General features: G+C 43.5%; 2 protein-coding genes across 2 annotated transcripts in view; one reads left to right on the top strand and one right to left on the bottom strand.

Moving 5' to 3' along the window:
• The window catches only part of KLHL20 (kelch like family member 20), a 494534-nt gene that overhangs the window by 110864 nt on the left and 359453 nt on the right, over positions 1–24217 (bottom strand). The window lies entirely within an intron of this gene.
• On the top strand, positions 646–16556 carry NUF2 (NUF2 component of NDC80 kinetochore complex). The gene is made up of 13 exons (XM_075760317.1): positions 646–859; positions 1975–2049; positions 3149–3225; positions 3694–3755; positions 4653–4750; positions 5353–5426; positions 7268–7364; positions 8151–8213; positions 8958–9095; positions 9980–10120; positions 10932–11107; positions 12769–12904; positions 13909–16556. The coding sequence occupies exons 1-13, from the start codon at positions 737–739 to the stop codon at positions 14056–14058; spliced, it is 1410 nt and encodes a 469-aa protein (XP_075616432.1). The 5' UTR covers positions 646–736; the 3' UTR covers positions 14059–16556.

Here is a 24217-nt window from a genome sequence, read left to right as displayed (position 1 = left end):
AACCGCGGAACGGTGGCTGGAGCGTCTCCATGTCGTGCTCGGTGCCAGATGACACCTCTGTGATGTCAACAGCTTGTAAGAGGGACAGTGCCGTGACCTCGCTGGCCGAGCGGGAGATGCTTTCGGCCAAGTGGAGGTGCGGGGAAGGCATGCACGGGGTGAGAGCATCGAAACGGTGCAGGGTGGGTGTGAACAGTGCAAATTTTGTCACAAATTGTGTCAAAACCCAAGGAGCGGTCACTTGTACTGGTTTAAGCAGGAGCCCTGTGCCAGGCACTGGATTGGCTTTGTCTCCTTTCAGGAGCCGGCGGCTAAGGAGGTTCTGCAGAGGCATTTGGGGCATTTTTACCCCGGACAGGCTCTGCAAAGCCGCCTCAGCTGCCTCCCCACGGCGTTTCCCCCGCCTGCCCACCGCCCCGCAGAGGGCCCTGCCCTGCCCCTGCCTGCAGCGGGCGGCGAGGGGACCCAGCGGCGCCGCTCCCCGCTCCCACCGCCCTTGACCCCGCCCCCCCGAGAGCTTCGGGCGGCCCCGCCCCTAACGGCCAGCGGCCGCCGCGCCGGAGGGGGGCGAGGCGGGGCTTCGGTAAGCCCCGCCCTTCTCCCCCCGACGCGGTCGCGGATAGGCCGTCGGCGGGCTTGCGCGTGACGCGGGGCGGGGGCGGAGGAGGTGCCCGCCAGATTCAAGCTGCGGCCGGCGGGTGAGCGGTTGGCGGCGCGGCCGTTGTGTGGCGTCAGGATGGAGACGATGACCTTCCCCCGCTACAGCCCCGACGACATCATCAGTTACCTCCGCAGCCACGTCCTGGTGGGCGCCGAGGCCCGGAACCTGGTTAAGAGCGATGTGTTCGGCAACCCCAAGGTGCTGTGAGGGGGTTCGGGGGGTAGGCCGCGGCCGGGGCGGGAGTGGCGGGGGGAGCCGCGCTCGGGAGCTCTCTGCGCTTCGGGGAGGAAGGCCTTAGCGTGCCCTTAGAGCGGTCGGTTTCTGGGGTGATCGCTCCCCCGGTTTGCGTGGCCTCTGGCGTACGGCGGCGCCTTGGCAGTGAGGTGAGTGTTTTTTCCGATGGGGCAGATGAGCCTCGTAGGAGTCGCAGGGCTAAACCTGGAGCTTCTCCTCTCTGCGGCTTGAGAGAAGCGTGCTCAGGCCTCACCGGGAAGCGAGTGGGTTCGTTAACGGGCACGCATGAAGTTACGTGTCTGTCTTTCTCCGTTCCGTGGGAAGCAGGTTAAATAGCCGCTGCGTTTGGCATAGTGTCAGGGCTTTGACAGCTCGGTTGATGGACTAATGCTTTTAAACCAACCCTGGAAAAATCAAGTTCTCCCTGCTCCACCCCTTCTTTTCTTATATTTTTTTTTTCCTTGTATTGGTTTGACCATCAATGTTTGTACAGACTTGCAGTGACCTCCAGAAAAGAGAAGTGGCTTTAAAATTGAGTTGATGCCTCAGTGTGATTCCTTGTGCTGCTGTGTAAGTGCTTGTGCCTGCTGAAGGAGGAGGTTGGCCCTGCTTCTTTAGGGAACCATGACATGATCGTTTTTAAGAAGGAAGATTGGTTTGAGCTGATTGTGGATTAGTGTGGTAAACGAGTAACTGTTTGGCTTGTAGGTGTCTTTTTCCCCTCCGTTTAATAATGTGATGAAGGGTGCTTTTTGCTGTGGGGTTGTAGTTCCTGTGGCCTTCTTTCGATTTTTTTTTTTTTTGTCACTTGGTTTGAAAACTGCTCAGTGAGAAGCAATGTAATGAAAAACAATCCGTAGCTGTGGAAGTTAGGGCTGTAGTTGTCTGAGCTGATTGCTGGTTCTTATGAGATAGTAATCCTTGCACTGCAAAGTATTGGAAAGTAAAACTTGTTAGGCTTGGTGGCTCAATGAAATTGGTCTTCATGTGTTAAAGGTTGAACTGCTTTTACGGCCTAGCCTGGGAGACCTGAATAGGCAATCATATGGAATACTGATTCGCGTCCTTTTTTCTTGCAGTCTGACGTTTTACACATGATTTACATGAGAGTCCTGCAGAAGGTGTATGGAATCCGCCTGGAGCATTTCTACATGGTACGTCTGTAGTGGCAGGTGTAACGAAATGTGAAAGGAAAAAATATTGCACCTAACAAATGAAATGTTGAAGTATCTTTCTCTTCTCACTAGCAAATGGCAAGTAGCTGTTTTGTATGTTGTAATTGCATGAATAGGAGCTTAGAAATTTTGCCTCTACTACAGAAAACTTGTGTGTGAGATGCTGCATACCCATGGGCATTTGTGTTTTTGTTCGAGGAGGCAACTAGTCTGTTCACTTAGGCGGGAATGAGAGTGTAGTACTGCAGTGCAGTCATCAGTGTGGGTCATTTCCAGAGGTAAATGAACCTGGGAGCATCATCTGTGGGCTGTTGCTGAGGCCTTGCTGATTATGTGATTATGTCTGAGTGCCTCTGGGTTTTTTTTTTTTATTTTTCCCTATCTCTCTATGGAGAGAAGACTCTCTTCTCCACTACAGGAACTAGTAGGTGTGAAGAAGAGCTCGCTTACTGCTGTAGGCTATAAGGAAAGGCTCAGTGGAGACCTCTCTCCTTCTGTGGTTAAGCTGTGAATTCTTTTCTTTGAGATGGTGCGGGTGCCAGAGATGTCTGTGAGGTCCAGGAGGGACTGGACAAACTTACAAAGGGACACCATCTCTGGCATTGAAAATGCATACTGTTGTCTTGGGCATCTGCCTTTGGCCACGGCTGGAGGACGGTCTCTGCTTAAGTGTTAGACTGGTCTAGAAGGAAAGTAAATGTTGCTTTTAATGTCTAATCATCTCTACTTCTCCCTTAACTGAGAGGAAACCAAGGAGAAATGCAGCTGGAGGTTAACTGATACCTTGGTGATTAACGCTTAATTTATCTTCTGTCTCTGTTGGACAAGAACTGATTTGTGAAAGTAAGAATAAATAGTATTGACTTGTGTCAGCTCTGGATAAACTGAAAGGGAAGATCATATGTGTACAAGATAACTCGGTTCTTCACAGACAATGGCATTAGCTGTGTTCCCTGTGGATGGGGACACCATCCTCAGTGTGTTTAACTTATTTGAATTATCTTATGTTGTGGAAACAAACCTGTGTCTTTTTGTTTAAGTATTCTCTACTTATGCATTGACTCTCTTTACTCTTTAGATGCCAGTCAACGTTGACATATTGTATCCACAAATATTTGAAGGCTTTCTACCTGTTTGTAACTTGTATATTCACATGTAAGTAGAAGATGCTGCACCTGTTCAGTTGCTATTCCTTGTAAAGGTCCAGTTTACTAGAAGTAGTGGAGCTTTTTCCTGATGGTGGTTCCACTGCTTGTTGGCTCCGAGCAAAGTGAAATTTGCAGATGAACAGGGCAAAGTGTTGGACTTTAACCTTTGTTTCAGTTGTAGGGGGAGAACTGTCTAACAGTTAAGCGTAGGAGTTTCCTAATTAAGCTGAAAAGTTGTTCTACAGGCAGGTATTTTGTCTATAGAAATCTGAGATGCTCAAAGAGTACAAATTTTTAATGCTGATTTGTGTGTAGGGTCCTACTGTGTTATTCTCCTGCGACTTAACATTGTTATGTGCTTGCTGTACATATGCTCTGGGATGACAGGACAAGATCTGGTTTTTAGTAAATGGATATAGCACAAAAACTGAGTAATGATCACTGCGGATAAGGTTGCATTTTGTTTTCCTTGCAGGGAGCGTTTACTTCCAGTGTGCCGGATTAATGACTTTCAAATTGCTGATGTTTTAAACCCAAGTAAGCAAGTGCATTGTAATCCTTGTGTTTCCTGGGGTGGTGGGTGTCCTGTGATATCCAGGTGCTCTTTCTCATTTGGCATAGCCAGATGGGCATCTAGTATGGAAAACTGTCCCTGGATTCCAGCGGCTCTTCTGACCTTTAGACAAGCTGGTTCTACTGAGCAGTTCTCCTCCTTATTCCTGAGGTAGGCTAATCTAGTTAGATAACTGAGGGAAGTTTTGAATGCTATGAGTCTGTTGAACTGCTGGTCTGGGGAGTGGACTGTGATGTACTTGAAACAGCGTAAGAATAGATGGTAATGAAAGCTAACCTGATGACTCTGGAATACTGTAGGATTTCTTACACCTATGTGGGAAGCGATTGAATTTTTGCTTCACCCTTTTCAACACCTGACTGTGGTGATTCTGGTACAACACAAACAACTTAGAAAAGGCTTCAACTTCTGTCTCTGTCTTGTCTAAGACATTCAAAGCCTTTGTAATAATCTTTCATAAAGTTCGCTTGAATAGAGCTAAAAAGTCCCTGCAGTTCAACCTGCTGTCTTTAGCCCAATAGTTACAGTGAAGCTCTGTCTTCAGAGTTGTAGTTGAAGATTGATGCTCTTTCTGCCTGGCTTCTGTTTTAATGTGAGGCTGTATTTTAATAGTCTTTCTCCTAGGTGCTCTCTTCATTTGTTAAGTTGCATAGAATTGCTAAAACACTGTAAGTTCGTAGCTTGGTGCTAGTTTTCGTCTAGTTTCTGAAATCTTTGCAAGGTGAGCAGGAGAAGAACTAATTTGGATTCTGGTTTGTGATTTCTGTCTCTTCTCTCACTTACCTTTTGCCCAACTCTTCCTATGTAATCGCAATGCATGCAGAAACCAGAACAGTGATGGCTTGCAATTCTAATTTCAGAAACAAAAAGGACAGCTCGCTTCTTGAGTGGCATTCTCAACTTTGTGAATTTCAGAGAATTGCGACGTGAGGTCTACTTGGAGTTGCAACTGAACTATGTAAGATTGGGTGCTGTGTTACTCCAGATACCTACTTAAGTATAATTAATGTTAACCTAGAACTGGGAGCATGAAGGTTGTGGGTTTTTAACTGGATGTTTAAGTAACACATTAGAATCTTAAATGCAGCCAAGTAATACAGAAAGGTACCAGTTTAATATTTCATAACACTCGTACAACTATATTACATGTTGTAAGCATGCACACCTACTTTAAATGGTTTATGAAAAACCTTTGCAAAGCCCTTAAGGAAACATGTCAGTTCAGAAGAGTGGATGAGCTTGTCAATATTATAAAGGTTTCAGCATGATGAAGTTATTACTTAGGCTATTATCTGAGGGTTTTTTTCCATAACTTATTTGATAGTTTAGCCTGGTAAGTGAAGGTTTGCCAGCTCATGTTGTTTTGAGAATAGATAAATGTAATGGTCAGTGGACTGAAGCTAGAATTGCAGGTGGCTTCTCTTCTGAATATCTCAATAGTTCAGAGATGGTGCATTTCATGTGAAATAATGATGAGCAGGGCTCTATTAGAAGCCCAGAGAGAAACTATATTCCTCTAAAATTAAAAAAAAAAAAAATTTCTGAATACTTAATTTTCAGAAATCGGCTGTGGAGAAACACCAACAACTGGAGACTGCAAATCGTGAGGCAGCAGTGAAGCTGGAGAAACTGAAGTGAGTATGAGGAGTAAGCACTGTCAGATGCACTACTTGACTTTCCTGTTCAGTGCCTACAATCTGGACAGGCTGGATCGATGGGCTGAGGCCAATGGTATGAGGTTCAACAAGGCTCAGTGCCAGGTCCTGCACTTGGGTCGCAACAACCCCAGGCAACACTACAGGCTTGGGGAAGAGTGGCTGGAAAGCTGCCTGGTAGAAAAGGGCCTGGGGGTGTTGGTCAACAGCCGGCTGAATATGAGCCGGCAGTGTGCCCAGGTGGCCAAGGCGGCCAACGGCATCCTGGCTTGTATCAGAAATAGCGTGGCCAGCAGGACTAGGGAAGTGATTGTCCCCCTGTACTTGGTACTGGTGAGGCCACACCTCGAGTACTGTGTTCAGTTTTGGGCCCCTCACTACAAGAAAGACATTGAGCTGCTGGAGCATGCCCAAAGATGGGCACCAAGTGGTGAAGGGTCTGGAGCACAAGTCCTCAGAGTAGCTGAGGGCACTGGGGTTGTTTAGCCTGGAGAAAAGGAGGCTCAGTGTAGACCTGATTGCTCTCTGCAACTACCCGAAAGGAACTTGTAGCTAGGTGGGTGTTGGTCTCTTCTCCCAAGTAACAAGTCATAGGATGAGAGGAAATGGCCTCAAGGCGTGCCAGGGGAGATTTAGATTGGATATTAGGAAAAACTTGTTCACCGAAAGGGTTATCAATCATTGGAGCAGGCTGCCTAGGGAAGTAGTTGAGTCACCATCCCTGGAGGTAAGAAAGACACGTAGATGTGGTGCTTAGGGACCTGGTTTAATGGTTGACTTGGGGGTGCTAGGTCAATGGTTGCACTTGATCTTAAGGGTCTTTTCCAACCTAAATGACTCTATGATTGTATATGGGCTGCCTAAACAGGAACTGAGTAGTCAAGCTGTGTGATTTAGCAGAATTGTTTGATAACTACTGTAGAAACTTTTAATTTGAGCAGACCTGACTTCTCTTTTGGCCATTGTCTGTTGCTGGTTAGCCTCCCTGGGAAATAAGTCAGAAAATACAGAGATACAACTGTTGGAATGTGCTCAGAGTTACAGAAGCAGCTCTGCAGGTGTTAGGCTAGAAGAACTGCTGGCAGAAAATAAAAATGTGACTTCAGGAATATATGGTTGTTTTGAGAGGATACTGTATTTCTTTATGTTGGGGACTATGGTGAAATTTTTGTTGTTATGGTTGGTTTTTAGTGATATGTCTTTATCCCTTCAATAGCTGTAGGAAGCTCATCTTTAACTGAATAGATGGGTAAAGTTATCTTCCTTAGTTATTTGACATGTTTGCCCCATTCTCTGTTTCAGGCCATTTAGTCCTACTGCCTGTGTCTTTGCACCATTAAGTTTTGTTTTTGCTGGCAGATAATAGGATGAAGAGACAGCTAGTTTCTGAGAGAGCTTTCAAAACAAAGAGGTTTTTTCTGATAGCTGCTCTTGGTATGTGCTAGACAGGAGGTTCTTTAGTTAGCTGTAGGTCTACTGTAATACAAGCTGTTTCTATGTCAGGTACTGTTATGCAAATTTCATAAATGAAAATCACCACAAATTGATAGAACTGTTTGTTCTTTTGTGCTTAACATGATCTTTAAAGTTAGTCCTCTGTGCTTGTACTACTTCTTGCCAAAATAGCTATTTAGATTGTGCTTCAACTACAAAGCCTTACAAGCAAAGGAAAATAAGGGGTATTAATTTGAGACTGTCCTGCCCTGATTACTAAAGTTACTGATTGTAAACTCTTTGGGGGGAGTGATTGTTTTATTTACTGTACTCTGACCTGACTATAATGATGCTGAAACTGTCCAGTATCTTTATTTTTTGCTTAGCACTGTTCCAGTTGAACACCAAGCAGAGGTCAAGCAACTGACAGATAACATTCGAGAACTGGAACAACTGCTAAGGCAAGACTATCGTCGGAAACAAGTATGATCTTGTTATATATTTCTCTGAAATGCTGCTATGGCTTCTGATCATGAGTGTTCCTTATTCCTGTTGATTTTGTTCCTCTCCCCCTGCTTCTAGAAAGGATAAAGGGCACTTTAAAGTGCGCTGTGTATATTTCTCTGTTGAATTTTTTGCTTTGTTTTCCACCTGAATTTGAAGAATTGGAACTGGAGGTGAGATGTGGCAGGAAATGAGGCCTTAGAAGGGTCACCCAAGGGAGTGCCTGGCAAAAAGAGTAGGGTTGATGGCAGGGGTAACTTTCCAGCAATGGCAACTTGCCTCTGAGGTCTCATAGGTAATCTTTTCAGCTGTTTTGGAAAAAAACCCGAAACCCTAAAAAATCTGTGGTTAGGTTTTTTGTTGTGTAAAGTCATGTCTCTACTATTAATATTATTAACCATGTGCTTGACTTGTGTATTATTGGGAACCTTGTATTAACTTAGTTTTTTTTCTCAAGAGCAGTGCCTCTGGCAAAGACGACTGTGTATGTATAATGCTGCCAGGGTCAGTAAGAACAGAGGTAGTCTATCTCTTATTCCTGTTCCTAGCTACCTACTGCTGGCTGCATCCCTAGTGCTCCCAGTGGCTTCTGCAACAATGTTCTCCTTCCCTGACTTTTAAATCTTATAGACAGCAATTTTGTCTAGTTATGGAACTTGAAAGAAACCGTAATTGGGATTTCTCTTGTAGACAGATCTATGACAGAAGGGTAAAGGAGGTAACAGTTGTAGAGATGCTTATTTAAAGTTTATTGCTTTTTTTCAGACAGCTTTGCAAGAAGTGATTTCACAAAAGAAGTCGGATATTGCAGAGAGTACCCGAAAGCTGGTAAGTACACCTCTGTGTAGGCTGTAGCTTGCATCTCGGATCAACTAATAGATCATCTCTCTTTCTGGGATCACATTATTCTTGGACCTAGGTAATGTTCAGGTGGTGATTATTAGTCTTCAAAAAACTGATTTGGCTTCACATTTTTTTTTCCCTACGGAAACTTTATTGCAGTGGCTTGTTTTGTTGTTAACTTTAAATGCACATCTCTGCAATGTAAAGCTCTTTGTTCAGGAAGCTGATCTGTTAAAGGGCAAGATATCTGGACTTCTGAGAAGCTATGGGTGTACTTTAGGTGCAGAAAATGACTAATGAGGCAGCCACTGACCTGGTGGGGACAAAGCAGAAGGCTTTTGAGATGTTTTGGGCTTGTTGCTCTTTTACCAGGTTCATACAGCTGGCTCTGAAACCCTGCAGTGACTGCCTGGGTTGCTCTGCGTGAGGGGTTCTGAAGGAGAAAGCTGCTAGTAATATGTATTAGCTGTCAGGCTTTGTGGAATACTAGTTAAATGATCTTGTGACTTATTATTGCACCCCTGTAAGCTTGTTCAGGGAGCAAAATGGACTGTTAACTTTGGGAATGTTAATGCTGTTTAGAGGAATTTCTTTTTAAAACAAACTTCCTAATGAGGAATGACTTACAACAGAGAAGGACCTGTCTAGTCATAAGATCCTGGCAAACCATGCCTCAATTCTTCTTTGTTCACCTAATTGCTAATATTGAAAGTTTGCCTTGTTAACTAGAATGACCTTAAAGTGACAATGGCTACTTTGAAAGAAGAACAAGAGCAGCTGAAATCAAAAATTGTGGAGAGTCCAGAGGAACTGAAAAATTACAAAGAACTGATGAAAGAGACTGTTAAGAAACTCAAGAAATCCAAGGTGAGGTTTTCCTCTGTCCGCACAAGGAGGTATTCTATTTGGAGAGCGCATGTTTTAATGAACTGTCATCATCTAAAACTGCTTCTTGAATGACTTATACTTCTAGTCAAAAGTCAACAGAACAGTGGTTAGTCTGAAATGAAATCACAGCTTCAGAGAACTGAAGGCTGGTTGTAGGGGGTGGTTTTTTATTTTTGTTTTTTTGTTTGTGTTGGTGGTTTTTTTTGGGGGTGGGGGTGTTTTGGCTTTTTTTTTGAAGCTATACTATACCTATCTGGCTGTTTGCTCTCAAGAGATGACAGCTCACAAATGTCCTTAGACTTAGAGCAAATGCTTCATAGTGTCTCTGTTATCATTCACTGTTTCTGGAATTGATGGCTGTCACCACTAATATCCTGAATACTGACTTCCCTTCCTAGCTTTTTGGGTTTTTTATGGTAATGTCCAGTTTTTAAATGTTTGTAGTTCATGATTGCTCATACATCAGTGAAGCTTGCATAACTTTTGTCTCCCTATGCATTTTTGTTCAAAGGTGTAAACTTTATTGCTAATTCCAGGCATCTGTATTTATGATGCTTTACATAACTCCTTTTTTACCAGTATAGAATTTCTTCACTGTACAGCTTTTCTCTGTCCTGAAAGCTCTTGTAACAAGCTAGTTAATTCAGTGTAAAGCACTTGTATGTCACTTTTCCTGTCCTTTCCAAGTAAATGCTTTTTTTTTACAACCTGAAGATTTAATTTCAGTAACTACTAATTATTAATTCCAGTGTATGTTTAAACAACAAGGGAATAGGTATAAAAGTCGATATGCATTAATACCAAACAAAATAACTGTTGAACTCCAAAGCTGTTTTATTAATATAAGTCTTTTCTCTCTAAAGCAAGAAATTATTGAGAAATATGAAGGTTATAGAGACCTAGTTGAGGTTCTGCCGTCATGCCAACTGGAGGTGCAGTTATATCAAAAGAAGATGGAAAGACAGGGAACAAATGTGGAGAGACTGGCCAGCGTATTATCAGAGGTTTGCATTATCCAAATTATATCTAGTTAGGGAGAATTTAATGTCTAAGCAAGATAAGTGATCATCAGTAAATGTCTGTACTTTGAAAGTTCCCATCTCTTCTCTTCCCCAGAAAGAAAGAAAGAATTTGGATGACTTCAAAATCTCATTCTTACACATATCAGTATAACAGAGTGGCTGCTTTGCTGCATGCCACTAGCTAATGTACTGTTGACTACTTTTAATAGTGAAAGCCTTTGTTGCCATAGAAACCTGACCTAAAATAGTTTGAACTGTCTTGAGGTTGTTGGTAGGAAATGATGGAGGAAGAAAAGTGAGGTCCAGTTTCTTCTGCCTAGAGAGAAGAAACTAAGAGCAAAAAAAATTACTGCTTCAAGAAAAGTCATGTCTTAAGTGCCTTTATTAATGTTACTAAGCCAGCCTTTCCTTGATGAAATGTGTGTTGCAATACAATACCTTGTTATTTGCTACTCGGTTTTGGGAGAATGCAATTGTTAGGAGCACTTGAAAAATGGTATGCAGTCTTTTGGGGTATCTGTATAGCATATGTTCAAATTACCCGTGGCTAAGAGCTATAGCAGAATGATTTTCAGAAGTTACTATGTGTTCTAAGTGGTGGAATTTTGTCCATTTGGATGTAATTAAAATTGGATAAAGACTAGGGAACAGGGATTTAGCTGGGAGAATTAGTTAGCAATCAATCTTCAAAAGCAGGAAGCTAGTTCTAATCTTTGTAAACTAACAGGGTATGCTGTTTCGATTGGTTCCCCCCCCCAATTTAATTTATTTCAATACTACTTATGTACTCTAGGTCAGAAATCTGGAGGACCAGCTTGAGAGTGCTCAGATAGAGCTGAAAAAGGGGAAGACAGATGAAATGTCCTTAAAGAGACTGGTCACTGCAAAACATGAGAAGCTGTCTACAGCTGAAATAAGGATAAAAAAGAAGCGTGAAGATGTTGAGCAATATAAGCACACTGTATTTGAGTATGGATGAGTTGACACTTCTGCCTGATGCTACTTTATGTCTTCGTTATGTGCTACCAAACTTCGCGTCTGGTACAAACATGTAACTTAGCAGTAAGAAGAAAACGAGTGATGTGGGATAGCTTTGTATGAAGACCAGTAATGCTGCAGGCAGGGACTTGGGGTCTCAAATCAATAATTGCAATGTGACTTGACAGCAATTCTTTTATTGGAGTGCTAATTTAATTTATAATGCTTATTCTTGATTCTTTTATCTTCTTAAAGAGAATGTCACATTGGGATAATTTTCCAACTTATCAGACTTCAACAAAGCCCCATTTGCCTTTCATGAATTTTTCATAATTTCCCTTGCCACTTTTGCTCATTATCAAAGATGTTCAAGACCCATGGGGAAATGGGGCTTGTATCTCAGAGGAGTATTATCCTGACATGATGCTTCTAAAACAAAAGGAAAAGTGTCATTTGATCAAAGCCTCTTAGCCCATCTTCCTTCCTACCGTATGCTGAAGGCAAGTTGCAAGGCAGTGTTTACAGCATGGCAGTTGCTTCTGCAGCAGCAAACTGCAGTGTTGTAAGGTCACGGCTTCACTGTGAGATTAGAAGTGCTGAACTCCTATGGAGAAAGCTTACTACGTAACAATTTTTGTATGTGGTAGGAAATGGAGTATGGAAAAATTATTGGCTGGGTAGATTAACTGTGATGGAAGAGAGCTTTTTTTCCACATATCTGAGTAAACTGAGACTTAATCATGCTGATAAGGCTCGTATGGTGTGTAGAATGGCAGCAAGATTCCTAGGCTTAATTTGCTCCTCATCTAGTGTACTGTAGCAGGTAAAGGAGATCAATTACAAGCAACTTTTTCATTTCAAATAAAAAATGAAAATAAATAATATAATCTGATCCTCCTTTATGTTATAAGTTGGTGCCAATTTATCTGGGTTTAATGTTAGATATTTCCCTTGAGTGATAAAGCTAGATGCTTTGATAAGCAAGAGGGGAAGGGAGGTAACCTTGGTTTGAAAACAAGAGTTTTTTGCTAGGGAGTAAGAGAATGTGTCCTGGCTGTTCCCTTGAGGGAAGATGATGTAAGTAGGCTCTTGCTAAGTATGAGTGATTTCAGCTGTTCTTTAGAGAAAGCAGCTGCTATAGTTCCAACTGTAATTATTGTACAAATGCTTACCATAAACCGGTAGGTGTGTTCTTGCACTTGAAGTCAGAGTAGATCTCCTGTTCCTACCCTAACCTGTTGCTGATCACATGGTGGCCCACAGCTGGAGCTATCTGAATTTACCTCCAAGCTGGGGAAATACTGGTTTGCTCTTTGGGATGCAATGAAATGATGGACTGGAAGTTGCCGGTAACATATGTAGAAGTATGCGATCAGAGCTCTAACTTGGTAGGAGGGGATCTAAGGCTAAGGTGAATGTGACTTTCAATTATGCTGAAACATAACTCTCTAGCTCCACTTTGAATTTCACTTCTCGTGCCTAAGTTCTAGTTTAAGAACTGGACAAACTTCCAGCAAATAAATTTTATACAGCATTGCTTGTAGAAGCTGCTAGTTTCATGCTTATAAAATGCAAGCTTTGCTTGTGGTGGGGTTAGTTTAATCTGGAATTAGTTAAATGGCTCAGTACTAACTTTTTCTTCTCACCTTTAGATATTGTAACAGAGTTCAGGAGAAGAGGGGTGCTGTATATGATAAAGTCACAGCCATTCATAAGGAAATCCAACAGATAAGGTTCAAAATTCAGCAGCTGAATGAGAATGCTGAAAAAGAAGAAATGAAAGCCAAGGTGAGATTTCCACCCCGCTGCCCCCCCCCCCCCCCCCCCCCCCCCCGCAAAGGAACCTCTTTGGTGTTATCAAAGTGATTTTTAACTTGGGCTGTGTAGATAAAGGAACACTTATTGGTGCAGGTGGTGGTTTGGGTGGATAGTGGGAGAGAGAGCACTTCCTGCTTGTGGTGCCACTAGGTTGCTAGGGCTTGTGCAGGCTGCAGATGGCCCACAGGAGAAGTGGTCTTTGCAGACTGGAATGGTGTGATTGCCCAATATTTTGGGAGGTGAAATTAAACTTGTCTTCCCACCCGTGTCTGTAGCAGATACTATGCTAGTTCCATGATGTCCATTTTTTTGTATCATGGTATTTCCAGCTCTGAGCAATTAGATTTTTTTTTTTCTTGTTTGGCCCCTGGGACCTGACCTGTGAGGCTTTACATCTGTGTTGTAGTGATGGGCAGTACTGTAATCCTCTGTCTCCCTCAAATACAGGACCATTTGCCATGTCACAAACCCTTTCTTTCTAGGGTTTCAGGAAGATGACTGTCCAGTTCAGCTTTGGAAAGGGGCAGAAATCCTGATGGGTTGGGAGTAGGGGATCATAGTCCATCTGTAGCGTCTCATCCTATCTGTTCACTACTGAAGCACTGTCCATGCTGGGAGAACAGCGGTAGCAGTCACAGTGGCAGAGAGACTTTGATGACACAGGCTAGCGCAGAATGGGGCAGTGGTGGTGTGACTGCTGGACTAGTGCTGGTTGTTTGACCGTCTTAGTATTGCGACCACTAGAGTTACACAGAATCCTAACATTGGGATTTTGCTTGTGGCTGCTCTTATTGGCTGCTCTTATTCTTCTTAGGTTCTGTATCGTTCCTGTGTTCTGTGAATGCTGCTTCTTAAGCTAGGGATGAGATACCTTTGAAATCACTTGAGACCCCCAGACCACTCTCACTTATATCCTTATAAAGTAGAAATGTTAACTTTGCTGATGGGCTTTTTCTTTTATCTCCTCTTTCTAGGAAATATACCTAAATCTGAAGGCTGGGTTGGAGAAGCGTCATGACTCTCTCATTAAGACAGCAAAGAGTTATGCAGCCTCAAGAGAAGATAAAATTGCTGAACTGAAGAAGGGGCTGTTTAGAGTTCAGACTCCTGGAAGTAGTTCTTAGACCTGTCTTCACTTGTATTCCACTTTCATGATGTTTACGCTCATATCTGAACAAAGCTTGTGCTTTGTACGGGATGGATAATTATTCCAGGCAAAAGCCAGCTTTCTCAAAAACCATGTCAGAACACATTTAACTTTCTAGACAGATCTTGATGTTGTGAACTTGCTAATGTGGATAAGAAAACACTTGGTTTAGCCTGTTTGTATTGTTTCAGTCAGTACCTGATTTTTTTAGTGGTAATAATGCAAGTCTTGCTAACACCAAATTGCTCGACATTTAGATAGAATCCTGCTTTTTGTAGAAACTGTTCTGCAAACTTTAATCTGGGGAGACCTGGTGCTTTGGTCTGGCCTGAGTGGACACAAGATAAGTCAGTAATGGGTGATATTCCACTACCATCATTCAATTAAGATTAAATCCTGATGGAGCAGTAGCATCCATGTAAATGCCAATTCTCATTGTGATTATTGGTGACTAAACACTCAAGAGTATCATTCTGGTTAATGGTACGGTACCTCTAGATGCTTGAATTCACTGTTTCTGCTCTGAGGTATTGAACCTTCATCTGTGTTTACTAGGAAGTCTGTGTTTGGGTGCTTAGTGCTATTAAAAAACCCCTATAGATGAGTGGTTTTTACTGTAACTTGTGATGGCACTCAGTTTGCCACGGTGTTTTTAATTATTTCAAGAAATAAAATATTCATTTTTTAAATAGTTGATATATAAGGATATTTAACCCTATTTCTCTTATGTCTCCCTACTCTCCCAACTGACTTGAGATAACATTCCAATTTAAAAACTTCAGTTGTACATTTGTAGGAATGTGTACTACTAAAAGCTTTTTATAATGGAGGAGGATTCAAGCCTGTATAGATAATCTTTCTGGTTTTGTTTAGTTTAATTTGTTTAATTATTCTTTAAAGCTTCTCATAGAGATTTCCCATTTCCATCAAATATAGTCCATGTGATAGGACGGTAAGCGTATAACACCACTCACTTGAAACCATGAAGCTTACTCTTCAACCCAGTCCTGCAATGTTGTGCAACAGTATCTAGTGTAGAGACCAGCAGAACTCTAACTGTTAAGGTAGCAGATTTTTTTCCCCAAGAGCTAAATATGTTAAATACCTCTAAGGCACAGAAAAATTCTTTGTGGATTTCATACACTAGGCCACACATGGAAAAATTAGTGATGTTTTGGGTATTGTGCTTTGGAAGTGAGTTTTCTAATGAGTATTTCCTCCTGTGCTGTGTTAACGCAGCATGTTCTCCATGTGCGGGTGTGCTCCACTCCTTTGCCATAGCATAGATTCTAGCCTGACACAGATACTGTCTATGGGAAGATGTTGTTTCTTGTTGGCAGCACTTGCTAATGAACTTGATGTCTGTTGTAGTTCAGCCCCAGCTGCAGCTGAGCACCACATGGTTGCTTGCTTGCTCCTTCTGCCCTGGTGGGATGGGGAAGAGAATTGGAATAAAAAGCCAAAACTCATGAGTTGGAATAAGGACGGTTTACTGGGACAGCAAAGGGAGAGGAAAATAGCAACAACAGTACTTAGAATGTATGGATACCCAATGCGGTGTGCTTGCTGCCCGGACCCCAGAAGTGATCCCTCCTCCCAGGGCCAGCTCCCCCCTTATATACTGAGCATGATGCCCTAAGGTATGGATTAGCCCTTTGGCTAGTTTGCTCAGCTGTCCTGGCTGGGTCCCCTGCCAGCTGCTTGTGAAAACTAACTCTATCCCAGCCGAAAATCAGGACAATGTAAGTGCAAAACTGTGATAACTTTTTTTAGATATTTCCAGACTTCTAATGCTATGATGTTCTTGTAGACAGATGGCAAGGCTTGTGTAGAGATTTTTCCTGAGCTTTCTTGATATTCCTGCTTCTCATGTCACTCTAGCCTATGTCCTAGCTTGACAAGATACTGGAAGCCAAGCTTTCCTCCTCTACCTTCTCTGAGAATTTTGGGGTGTGGCTTATTCTTTTTTGTTAGTGATGCTATAATGATTCAAAGTAAACTCATGTGACTTGGTATTCTAAAAATATAGGAGTAGTATCTACTTCCTCACAAAGACTGGTTGGAGGTTGCATTCTACAGCCTAGATGTTACAGCAGCTCTTGGGAAAGAAATTCCCAAAAGCTTGAAATAAATACTGCAGGGGATTACTCCAGCTAGCAGATGATTTTGACGGGATAAGCTTACTGTCCTTCAGGAAACTGCATATAAAGATCAAGACTTTTAGGCTAGAGATGATCGTGCTTATATAGCCCAGTGATGAGGAATTTGTAAGACAAAGAAAATGCTGGATTCTGGTTCCTGCTCTTGGATTTTTGTACCACCAGCTGTTGGGTAAAATAAAAGGCCACAATTCATGAAGAAACAAAACTTCTGATTTCCAGGAACAGGTTTGTGTGTTTCCAATTGGCTCTTGTGCCTTGAGTGGCCTATTTGTTTGTACCTAAAGTACCTATAAATAAAACATAACCAAACCTATATTTTATCTGGAGGTAATTGATTCCTAGGTGTGAGCACTGCTGCTTTTCAAGAACTTCTACTCATCTTGGACCATATGGCAAGGCAGTGGGGGGAGTTCTAGTGTGACCTGAATAGCAGTGAAGGGAGGATGGCTTTGCTAAGGTGATGCAACTCAATTTCCCTCAAGAGGGCAGTGCTATTCAAAACTTTCTTATTTGCGTGGGGTTTTTTGGTTGTTGTTAGTACTTCTAAGTGCCTAGAGCCCTCTGCCGAGGCCTAAATCAAACAAAACTGCAAAACTCCTTTCTTTTGAGACGCTGGTTTGAAATAAGAGGGTTATAGATGGACGTCTACTGTGAGGCTGATAGAAGAGAATAGCCAGGCTTGACTTAGTGGAACAAGACCTTCACAGCCTTCTCTGAGAGAGTATCTGGATGTCAGTAGCTGCTATACAGCTTGGCATGACGCTGTTTAAATGTGTAGTTTGATTTATTTTTTGGGGGGGGGGTGTACTTCAGTATTTCATACGCAACGTAAATGTGCATTGTACTGCTTGGGCTGCAAGGCTTTCTGGTCTTGTGCGTTCCAAACGTGTGTATGCTGCCTGTAGTATCAGGGTCAAATGTTGGTTTTGAGGAGTTTTAAGAACAACAAAAAAAAAACCCCACACAAAAAGCATATATGGCTAACAGCGGTGTTCATGGCTACACCTTGTACTCGGCACATGGATTATGTCAGGGTGAAATCTTTAGCAGTACAGAAATACAGAGTGCATGCGTGAGTATATTTGTGGCTAGATATTAGGTTTAAAGAGTAACATGAAAAATATTCTTGGCTCCCAATCCTGCAAGCAAACATGTAATTTCTACTGAGGTGGGTGCTCCATATGAACGTATTAGTCTGGCAATATATGTATAGTGTCTCCCCTTCTCTGAGTGCGTATGGCACCAAGTCATTTTGGTTGCCCACCTGGGCAGGAATAGTTTGCCGTAGCTCTTTTGGCAAAGTCTCTAACTTACTGTACACATATATATACATACTGTATATACATAGATTAATACTGCCTATTCCTTCTGTATAGCAGAAAATTATTGTAGCTATATAATGATCCAGAATGTCTTTTAAAGCAGTAACCACTTCTGATGCTAACAATCATCAGATGTTTAAGATGGGCTTGTTTATATCTGACTTGTTCATAATCCTTTTGTTGGGCCATACGTGTGCGCCTTCCGTATGTGGAAGGCCATACGCATACTGCTTCTGGTGATCTTTGGGAAGCCAGGGCAGGACGTAGCCCTGATCTGAGCACGCTAACCTATGCGGGAGACTTAACATCTACTCCATCTTTTTATAAATACCCTGTAAAATTGGCTTTATATCTCTGCTTGTGTGCTTGAGTAACCAGGTAACCTCGATGCCAATTCAGATGGATACAGAGCAGAGCCCAAGCACTTGCTCTGTGCTCTGATTTAGCGTGGTCTGGGTCTTACTAATGGTCTGGGTCTTACTAGAGCCCTTCTTTAGGGCACCTGCATAGATCAGGCAGCAGCTTAGATCACCCGGGAGGTCAGTGTGAATATAGGTTATGCTCAGAAGATCACTTTCCAGGAGGGGGAAGTTTAAGATGAAATGTCTGTCAGCTTGTCCACAGCCTGTCCCCAAACCTCCTTCCTTAGAGCACAACAGTTTTAGCTTAGAACTTAAAAAGAAGAAAAAGTGTGTATGGGGGGAAATGGGGAGAGGGGAGGGCACGGAGCTCATCAACAGAGTTGTCGTATGCGGCTGCTGCGCTGCTGGGAGGGTGCTGTACGTTAACACTGGGATGAAAATATCTCCTCTTACAAGCTCAGCCATATGAACATCCAGAATATACGTATGGACAGCACAGCTTGGACCTCCTGTTATTTCAGTATCCTTCCTCTGCACAGACTCCACGCGCCATAAACTATTAAAAGGAAGGTAAGCGTCTCCTGCCCGTGAGGATCTGCTGTCTCAGGGAGGACAGGGCTTTGTTCCAATTTTTTTGAATAACATATACAAAAGTTGGTATCTTTGCAAGTAGAAGAAGTAGCAATGGGTAAGAGGGGAAATGGGCGGGTGACTTAGACGATGGCTTGGCGCGGTATATGAACACAAACGAAACTTCGAGAGGCGATGTGATACCTCTTCCCTGCTTGCATGTCTTGCTGTTCCTTTCCTTGCGAAGGAAGGAAGCCTTCCTTCCACTCCCCAGGTCTGCCTTCATTCAAAGCTTCGGCTGGAAAAGCGAATAGGGCTGGGCTAGCCCAGCAAGTCCTTTATTTTTCAACAGCGCTTCGTGAGACCTTTCTGCTCTGGCGGTGGGCTGAGCTGGAAGAGGCGATGGAGGAGATGGAGGTGTGCTTGGCCGCGTGGTGGGGCTGTTGGCACAGACAGTGCTGGTGAATTCACGGCTGGTTCTGCCACGGCTTTGCCGAGGGACCTGAAGGGAACTTGCTGAATCTGCAGCCCCAGAGTAACAACTTTGCTGCTTGACCCTCACGTATTCTAGGACTAGCCAGGACCAGGTAAACTAAAAGTTAAAACTGTTTTTTATATAAAGAGTTCAGACAACTGATAGTTTTGCATGAAGACCATCCAAACAACTGCAAAAAGCTGCTGTGTCCTTCTTGGTGGTGTCTTCGCACTGGAGGATGTGAGGGGTGTGTTGAGGTCACCAGTGCCCGTGAAATCACGTTGCGTTATGCAGTAGTGGGACTCAGCTGTGAGGTGTGCCTTTACCTGTAGTAAAGCTTGCTCAGGCCCTGAGGCCACCTTTACCTGGCGCTGAGTCTCCAAAGCTTACCGGCACATGTTTCCACCTAAGGATCTGACCCTTTATGCTGCTGAACTAAGCTGGTCTGGAGAAAGGAGGGGGACGTTTTCCTTTTGGAAAGATTCTCTTGATGGTTCCATCAGAGTCGTTAAAGGTAATCCTTCTTATTATAACAGAGTAAAATAAATGGCTAGCGATACCTGGGAATAAAAACAAGGAAAACTTTGAGCTGAATATCCAAATTCTCTTTGCCTGCAAAATGCCTTGTTTTCCAAAGCTTAAAAAGGGAACACTCTGTTTCTTGACACCTAAATGGGGACAACTGTATATGACATGATGAACTCCATAGCGTTTCACACTGGGTCGGTCTCTCTTCTGTGGCATTCAAGGGACCCTCTTAATCTGTGGTATTTTTAGTGCGAACACTTCTATAGAAATCCTTGCAGAATATTGATTAGGGTGGACTTTCTTGATGCCAGTGGCTGTAAGAAAATAAATGGTAGGTATGTACCGGCACTGCTGCAATATACTTCTGTTTCTTCAACCCCAAAAGGTTTGGGGTGCGCTCTCGCTGCTCTGCAGGCCACCACTCGGTAACAGTAGGGTGACTCCAGAGTGGGGAAAACCCAGCAGCGGTTCTTACAAACTGCACTGAGGTCTTGCAAGGTAGAGACCAAGTTTTTATTTTGCGTGCCTGCAGGACTCGATGGGGATTGGGTCGGGTTTGTTCCTCTCGCTCCATACCACCTCGTGTCACTTTTGTTTCTGTAGAGCCAACGGGCCAGAATCAGGTTTGGCTCTTGCTGTGCGATGTATTGTGTAACAGTCCCTGATGGTCCCTACAGCGCTGGCAATCTAAGAGGCAGCGTGACAGGTAAGGTGACGTGAACTTCCAGGGTGTCACCGATGTCACTGCCTGTATGTGATTCTTTGCCGGTTTGCAGTAGCATTGCTAGATTCTCATCTGGCATCCTCAAGTTGTACGTGTGTCGTAACTGCTGAGGCCTGGGCTATCTAACACAGAAGAATCCACGGGATGTTGCTTTCTTTCTTGCCACGTTCCCCGCTTTGATGTGGCTGTCTGACCCTACTGCGAATGCAAAGCCCATTTCTAGGAGTTTTAGGTTGCTTTTTGGGTTGGCTTTCATTTTCTACGTGGAAAGTTCCCGGGCAGAGCTGTTGCAATTTGGGAGTAAACACCTGCAATGCTGAGAGTGAGACGGGTCCTAACAAGTACTAAAACACAATCGCTAGAGGTGCACGTGCTGACTCTGGGAGAAGGGAGGTTATAGATGTGGCTTCTCCCTGAGTGAAGCCCGAGAAAGCTCAGATTCATACCATGAGGCTTTTCTCCCTTTTTCTACCCAAGCAGCAAGAGAGCAACATGCCTAGGAGCCGAGTTTCCTAATGGATAGCAAATTATACGGTATTTATTGCAAAAGAAGAGTTTGGGGGTTGTGGCAGTGATAGCGTGAAAGGCAACGTACTGAAAAATAAACTTGCAAAGAGAAGTGGATGTTAGGAGGAAAAAAAAAATTGTTTTTGTGAGCTGCAAGCCCCACTGGAGGGGACGGGGAGAGGCCAGTGTTTGTAGAAAATGAACAAACAAAAGGAGGGAAAACTCGGGTTATGTTGAGGTTTCCATAGCAACGCAATACTTTTCCTGGAAATATCAAATGATGAGATCTAATCTATCTGCTGTTTAACTCTTGCATGCAAAGCCTTCTCCTTTCTCAGCTTACCTGCCATCCTTCGCAGCGTCCCCTCTGGTGATGAACGTACCGTCCCCATGCGGCGGCGCTCTGCGTGGGGACCGATGTTCCTGGGACAAGGCTGTTTCTCTTCCGTTCCCTGTGTTCCAAAGCGCGTAGAAAAGGGAAAGCTTATGAGACAGAGGCAGCGTGTGTAGGAATGACTTCCTGGCTGTGCTGACCTTGAGAAGCTTCTGTTTCTCGCAGATCCTGGAGAGAATGGGCTAAGCTGGTACTGAGAGAAGGCTTGCTGAGATGTTCTGTAGCCCACAGGGTTTACTGTGTAAGGACGTGTCTTCCTTGGAGGTGACGCAGCTTAGTGCCTGAGATCTGTGGAAGACTTTCTGTGGGTGCATGGAGAGTTCATCAAAGTAGCCTGACTTGGATTTGTCCCCAGCGGTCTGGTGGTTGTCTGAGGAGCCTCAGATTTGGGAATCCTTGGTGGCAGGGGAAATTTTTTGTGGAGGAAGGTGGAAGGATGGCAGTTTTCACCTGACAAAAAGGAGAATTGAGGGAGTGGGCAGCATGACAAAAGTCCATGAAATTACTAGGGGTGTCAAAAAATGCAGAAAGGAGTGTCCGTTCTTCCTTCCTTGGGGAGAGAAGCCCTGAGTGGATGGGAAAGACTCTGGGTACGACAGAAACAGATTCTGTTCCCTGCCTTCTGCCCACAGCAGCAGCACCCTTTGCTCCATCCCTTTCTCGCCCCAACGTAGCCCCTGGCCGGAAGGAGGAAAGCTGTCTGCAGCGGGACACGGGGGGTGGTGGGTGGAAGATGAAGAATTCCCCCCCTCCTCATTGTATCCGAGGTCTCCTGCATGGCAACTAGCTACAAGGAGAGGGTGGGAAGAGAAGGCGGGGATCCCAAATGATGCTCTGTGTGTTATGCATACACTGTCATAACTGCCTTTGGGGTGGAAGAGTTCTTAACCTTCAAAGGAGTGAAATTTGGAAACCAGCTTGCAAGCCGCTGTTGTTGGAGCCCTTTCCAGCACGGGGTACGAGCTGAGGGCATGTGAAGATTTGGGGAGACTTGTACCTATTTCCAGGAGCAGTTCTACTTCTCTTTTCTGCACTTCTGTTGGTGAAAGCCGGGGTGCTGGCGACGCTTTGTTGTGTGTTACGGCCTTTGGGTTTACTTTGGTTTTTTTTTTTTTACTGCGGGGTCTCAAAGACTTAGGACTCTGGGTACCGTGCTGTGGTCTGTGGTGTGCCGTATGCGGTTAGCGCGGGGTATTTTTGGTCCCTCCTGTTGAAACCTGTAGCCTGGCTGGCCGTAAGTGCAGCAGAGGGAGTTCGATACCTGCGTGATCCCCGCCAGACTCTGTGATGCTTCAAGGGGAAAGAGCCCATGGAGTATGATGTACGCTATGACGTAGGGCTTCTGTATTTAGATGTATTGTGTTACAGCCTACTTAAGGGCCTGGCTGTGGACAACCCCGGCGATATTCAGCAAAAGCAATATTCTGTTTGAATAGGTGGGCTTCACAGGGTTGTGGTTTTTCTTTTTTTTTTTTTTTTTTTGCTCTGTTGTTCTGTTATTAACCTGTTAATGCTGATTGAGCCCTGAAGATCTGTGGCTAGCAACCAACCATCGCTACGATATTCAGAAGAAAACCGGTTCAGAGGGGTTCAAAGACCAGCAAGCCAGCTACGTGCCAATAAATAGGAAGCAGTACTTTCGTATCTCTTAACAAATCATCCCTCGTCTTTAAACGTTTATTATATTTCCTCATATTTCTCCTGACAGCCACCTGTTCAACTTCTGACCTGTTTGTAAAAATCTGCACACCATCTATCAGAGGGATACGCGCACTTACAAACTTCTGTTCTGTGGGCATTAAGTAAATTATTTCTTTAAGATCATATGGCAGATCTATAATTAATTAAACCCTCCATGATATTAGCGCAAAATAATTTAGCCTTTCTAAAAAGGTAAATGTAATTTGCCGATCTGGTATTTGGAAGAATGCTTTCCCCAAAATCAATTCCTTTAGTTTCCAGAGAATAGAAATGAGAAGCAATCTCATTTTAATTATATCTCTTTATTGCTAACAAAGGAATGATTTATGCAATTAAATTAACTGGCTAGAAAATTATTCTCAGCTGGGCTGTCCTAATTCTTTGCTTTCTGAATTGCAGACTCTTACACTTCTCTATGTAGATTAATTTTTCTGATATGCAAACAATGCTCCTTGTGTTCATTTTTAACATTTTTTATTCACAGCTCCCCTTTTCTTAGTGTCAATGACATGAGTAATATTTGTGCACTGCTGGGCTCTGATTCAGGCCTTTTTTTATGTAGAAAAATTGGAAAAAATCTTTTCTTTTGAATCTTATTATTGCCAGTGCAGAGAGAGGTTTTGAAGTTTTTCTTATCTATTGCTGAGAAACAGCAGCAGGAACATGGAGGGATTGCAAAGATGTCAAAGGATGCAAACTTTTGAAGGAAAATGTATCAGCATGGAGGAAACAGGTGAATTTGCAGCTGGTATTAAGAAAACATTTTTTTTTATGTATTCTTCTTAAACCCCTCTCTCTTTGCAGCCAGGCAAAAAGCTGAAATGCAAGGGGGGAAAAAAAAATAAAAATCTGTCTTATGTTGTATGCAGACTTAATAGGGAAAGAATTTTGGATTTTCTTTCTGCCTGGTATGGCGCTGGCTGGCCAGAACGTTAGCTAGTGATATTTGGGCTGAGGGGAAAATTACCGTGTAACAACACATTGTGACCATGTGCCAACACAGTCTGACATCTTCTGAATGGGGCATTGGTGCAATCTCCTGTTTTAAACCAGCAGTGAACATATTGCGGAGCACGTGCCAGCTCTGTCTGAGCTGTCCTGCCCTGTATCAGTGGAGATGTGTCAGCTGGTCAGTGTTTGCTGCGTTGGCACGTTCGCGCTGCAATCAGATGGGTTTGAAATTAAAAAAAAAAAAAAAAAAAGCCCTCCGACAACAGAGTTTGGTCTGGGCTGGTATGCGATGCTTTGGGGGTGGAAAGGTCTACGGCTTTGGGATTCAGAGTGGGTCACGAAGGGTTTTCAACTGCCAGATGGGAAGGATCAAGCTGTGATGCGTTGCATGGGCTAAGAAAGCATTCTGAGCTTGTTTCCTTTGAGTGTGGCTCATTCAA

This window comes from Balearica regulorum, chromosome 8 (genome assembly GCF_011004875.1).
Source record: "Balearica regulorum gibbericeps isolate bBalReg1 chromosome 8, bBalReg1.pri, whole genome shotgun sequence".
NCBI lineage: Eukaryota > Metazoa > Chordata > Aves > Gruiformes > Gruidae > Balearica > Balearica regulorum.
Note: the sequence above shows the minus strand (reverse complement) of the source record. Positions and strands in the feature narration are given on the sequence as shown.

What these genes read in the sequence shown, in the direction of transcription:
- NUF2 (XM_075760317.1), top strand. Translation starts at nt 737, where the DNA reads ATGGAGACGATGACCTTCCCCCGCTACAGCCCCGACGACATCATCAGT. An exon ending in GTGAAGCTGGAGAAACTGAA is followed by an intron (nt 5,427 to 7,267) that starts GTGAGTATGAGG and finishes TTTTTTGCTTAG; the next exon opens with CACTGTTCCAGTTGAACACC. An exon ending in CAGAGAGTACCCGAAAGCTG is followed by an intron (nt 8,214 to 8,957) that starts GTAAGTACACCT and finishes CTTGTTAACTAG; the next exon opens with AATGACCTTAAAGTGACAAT.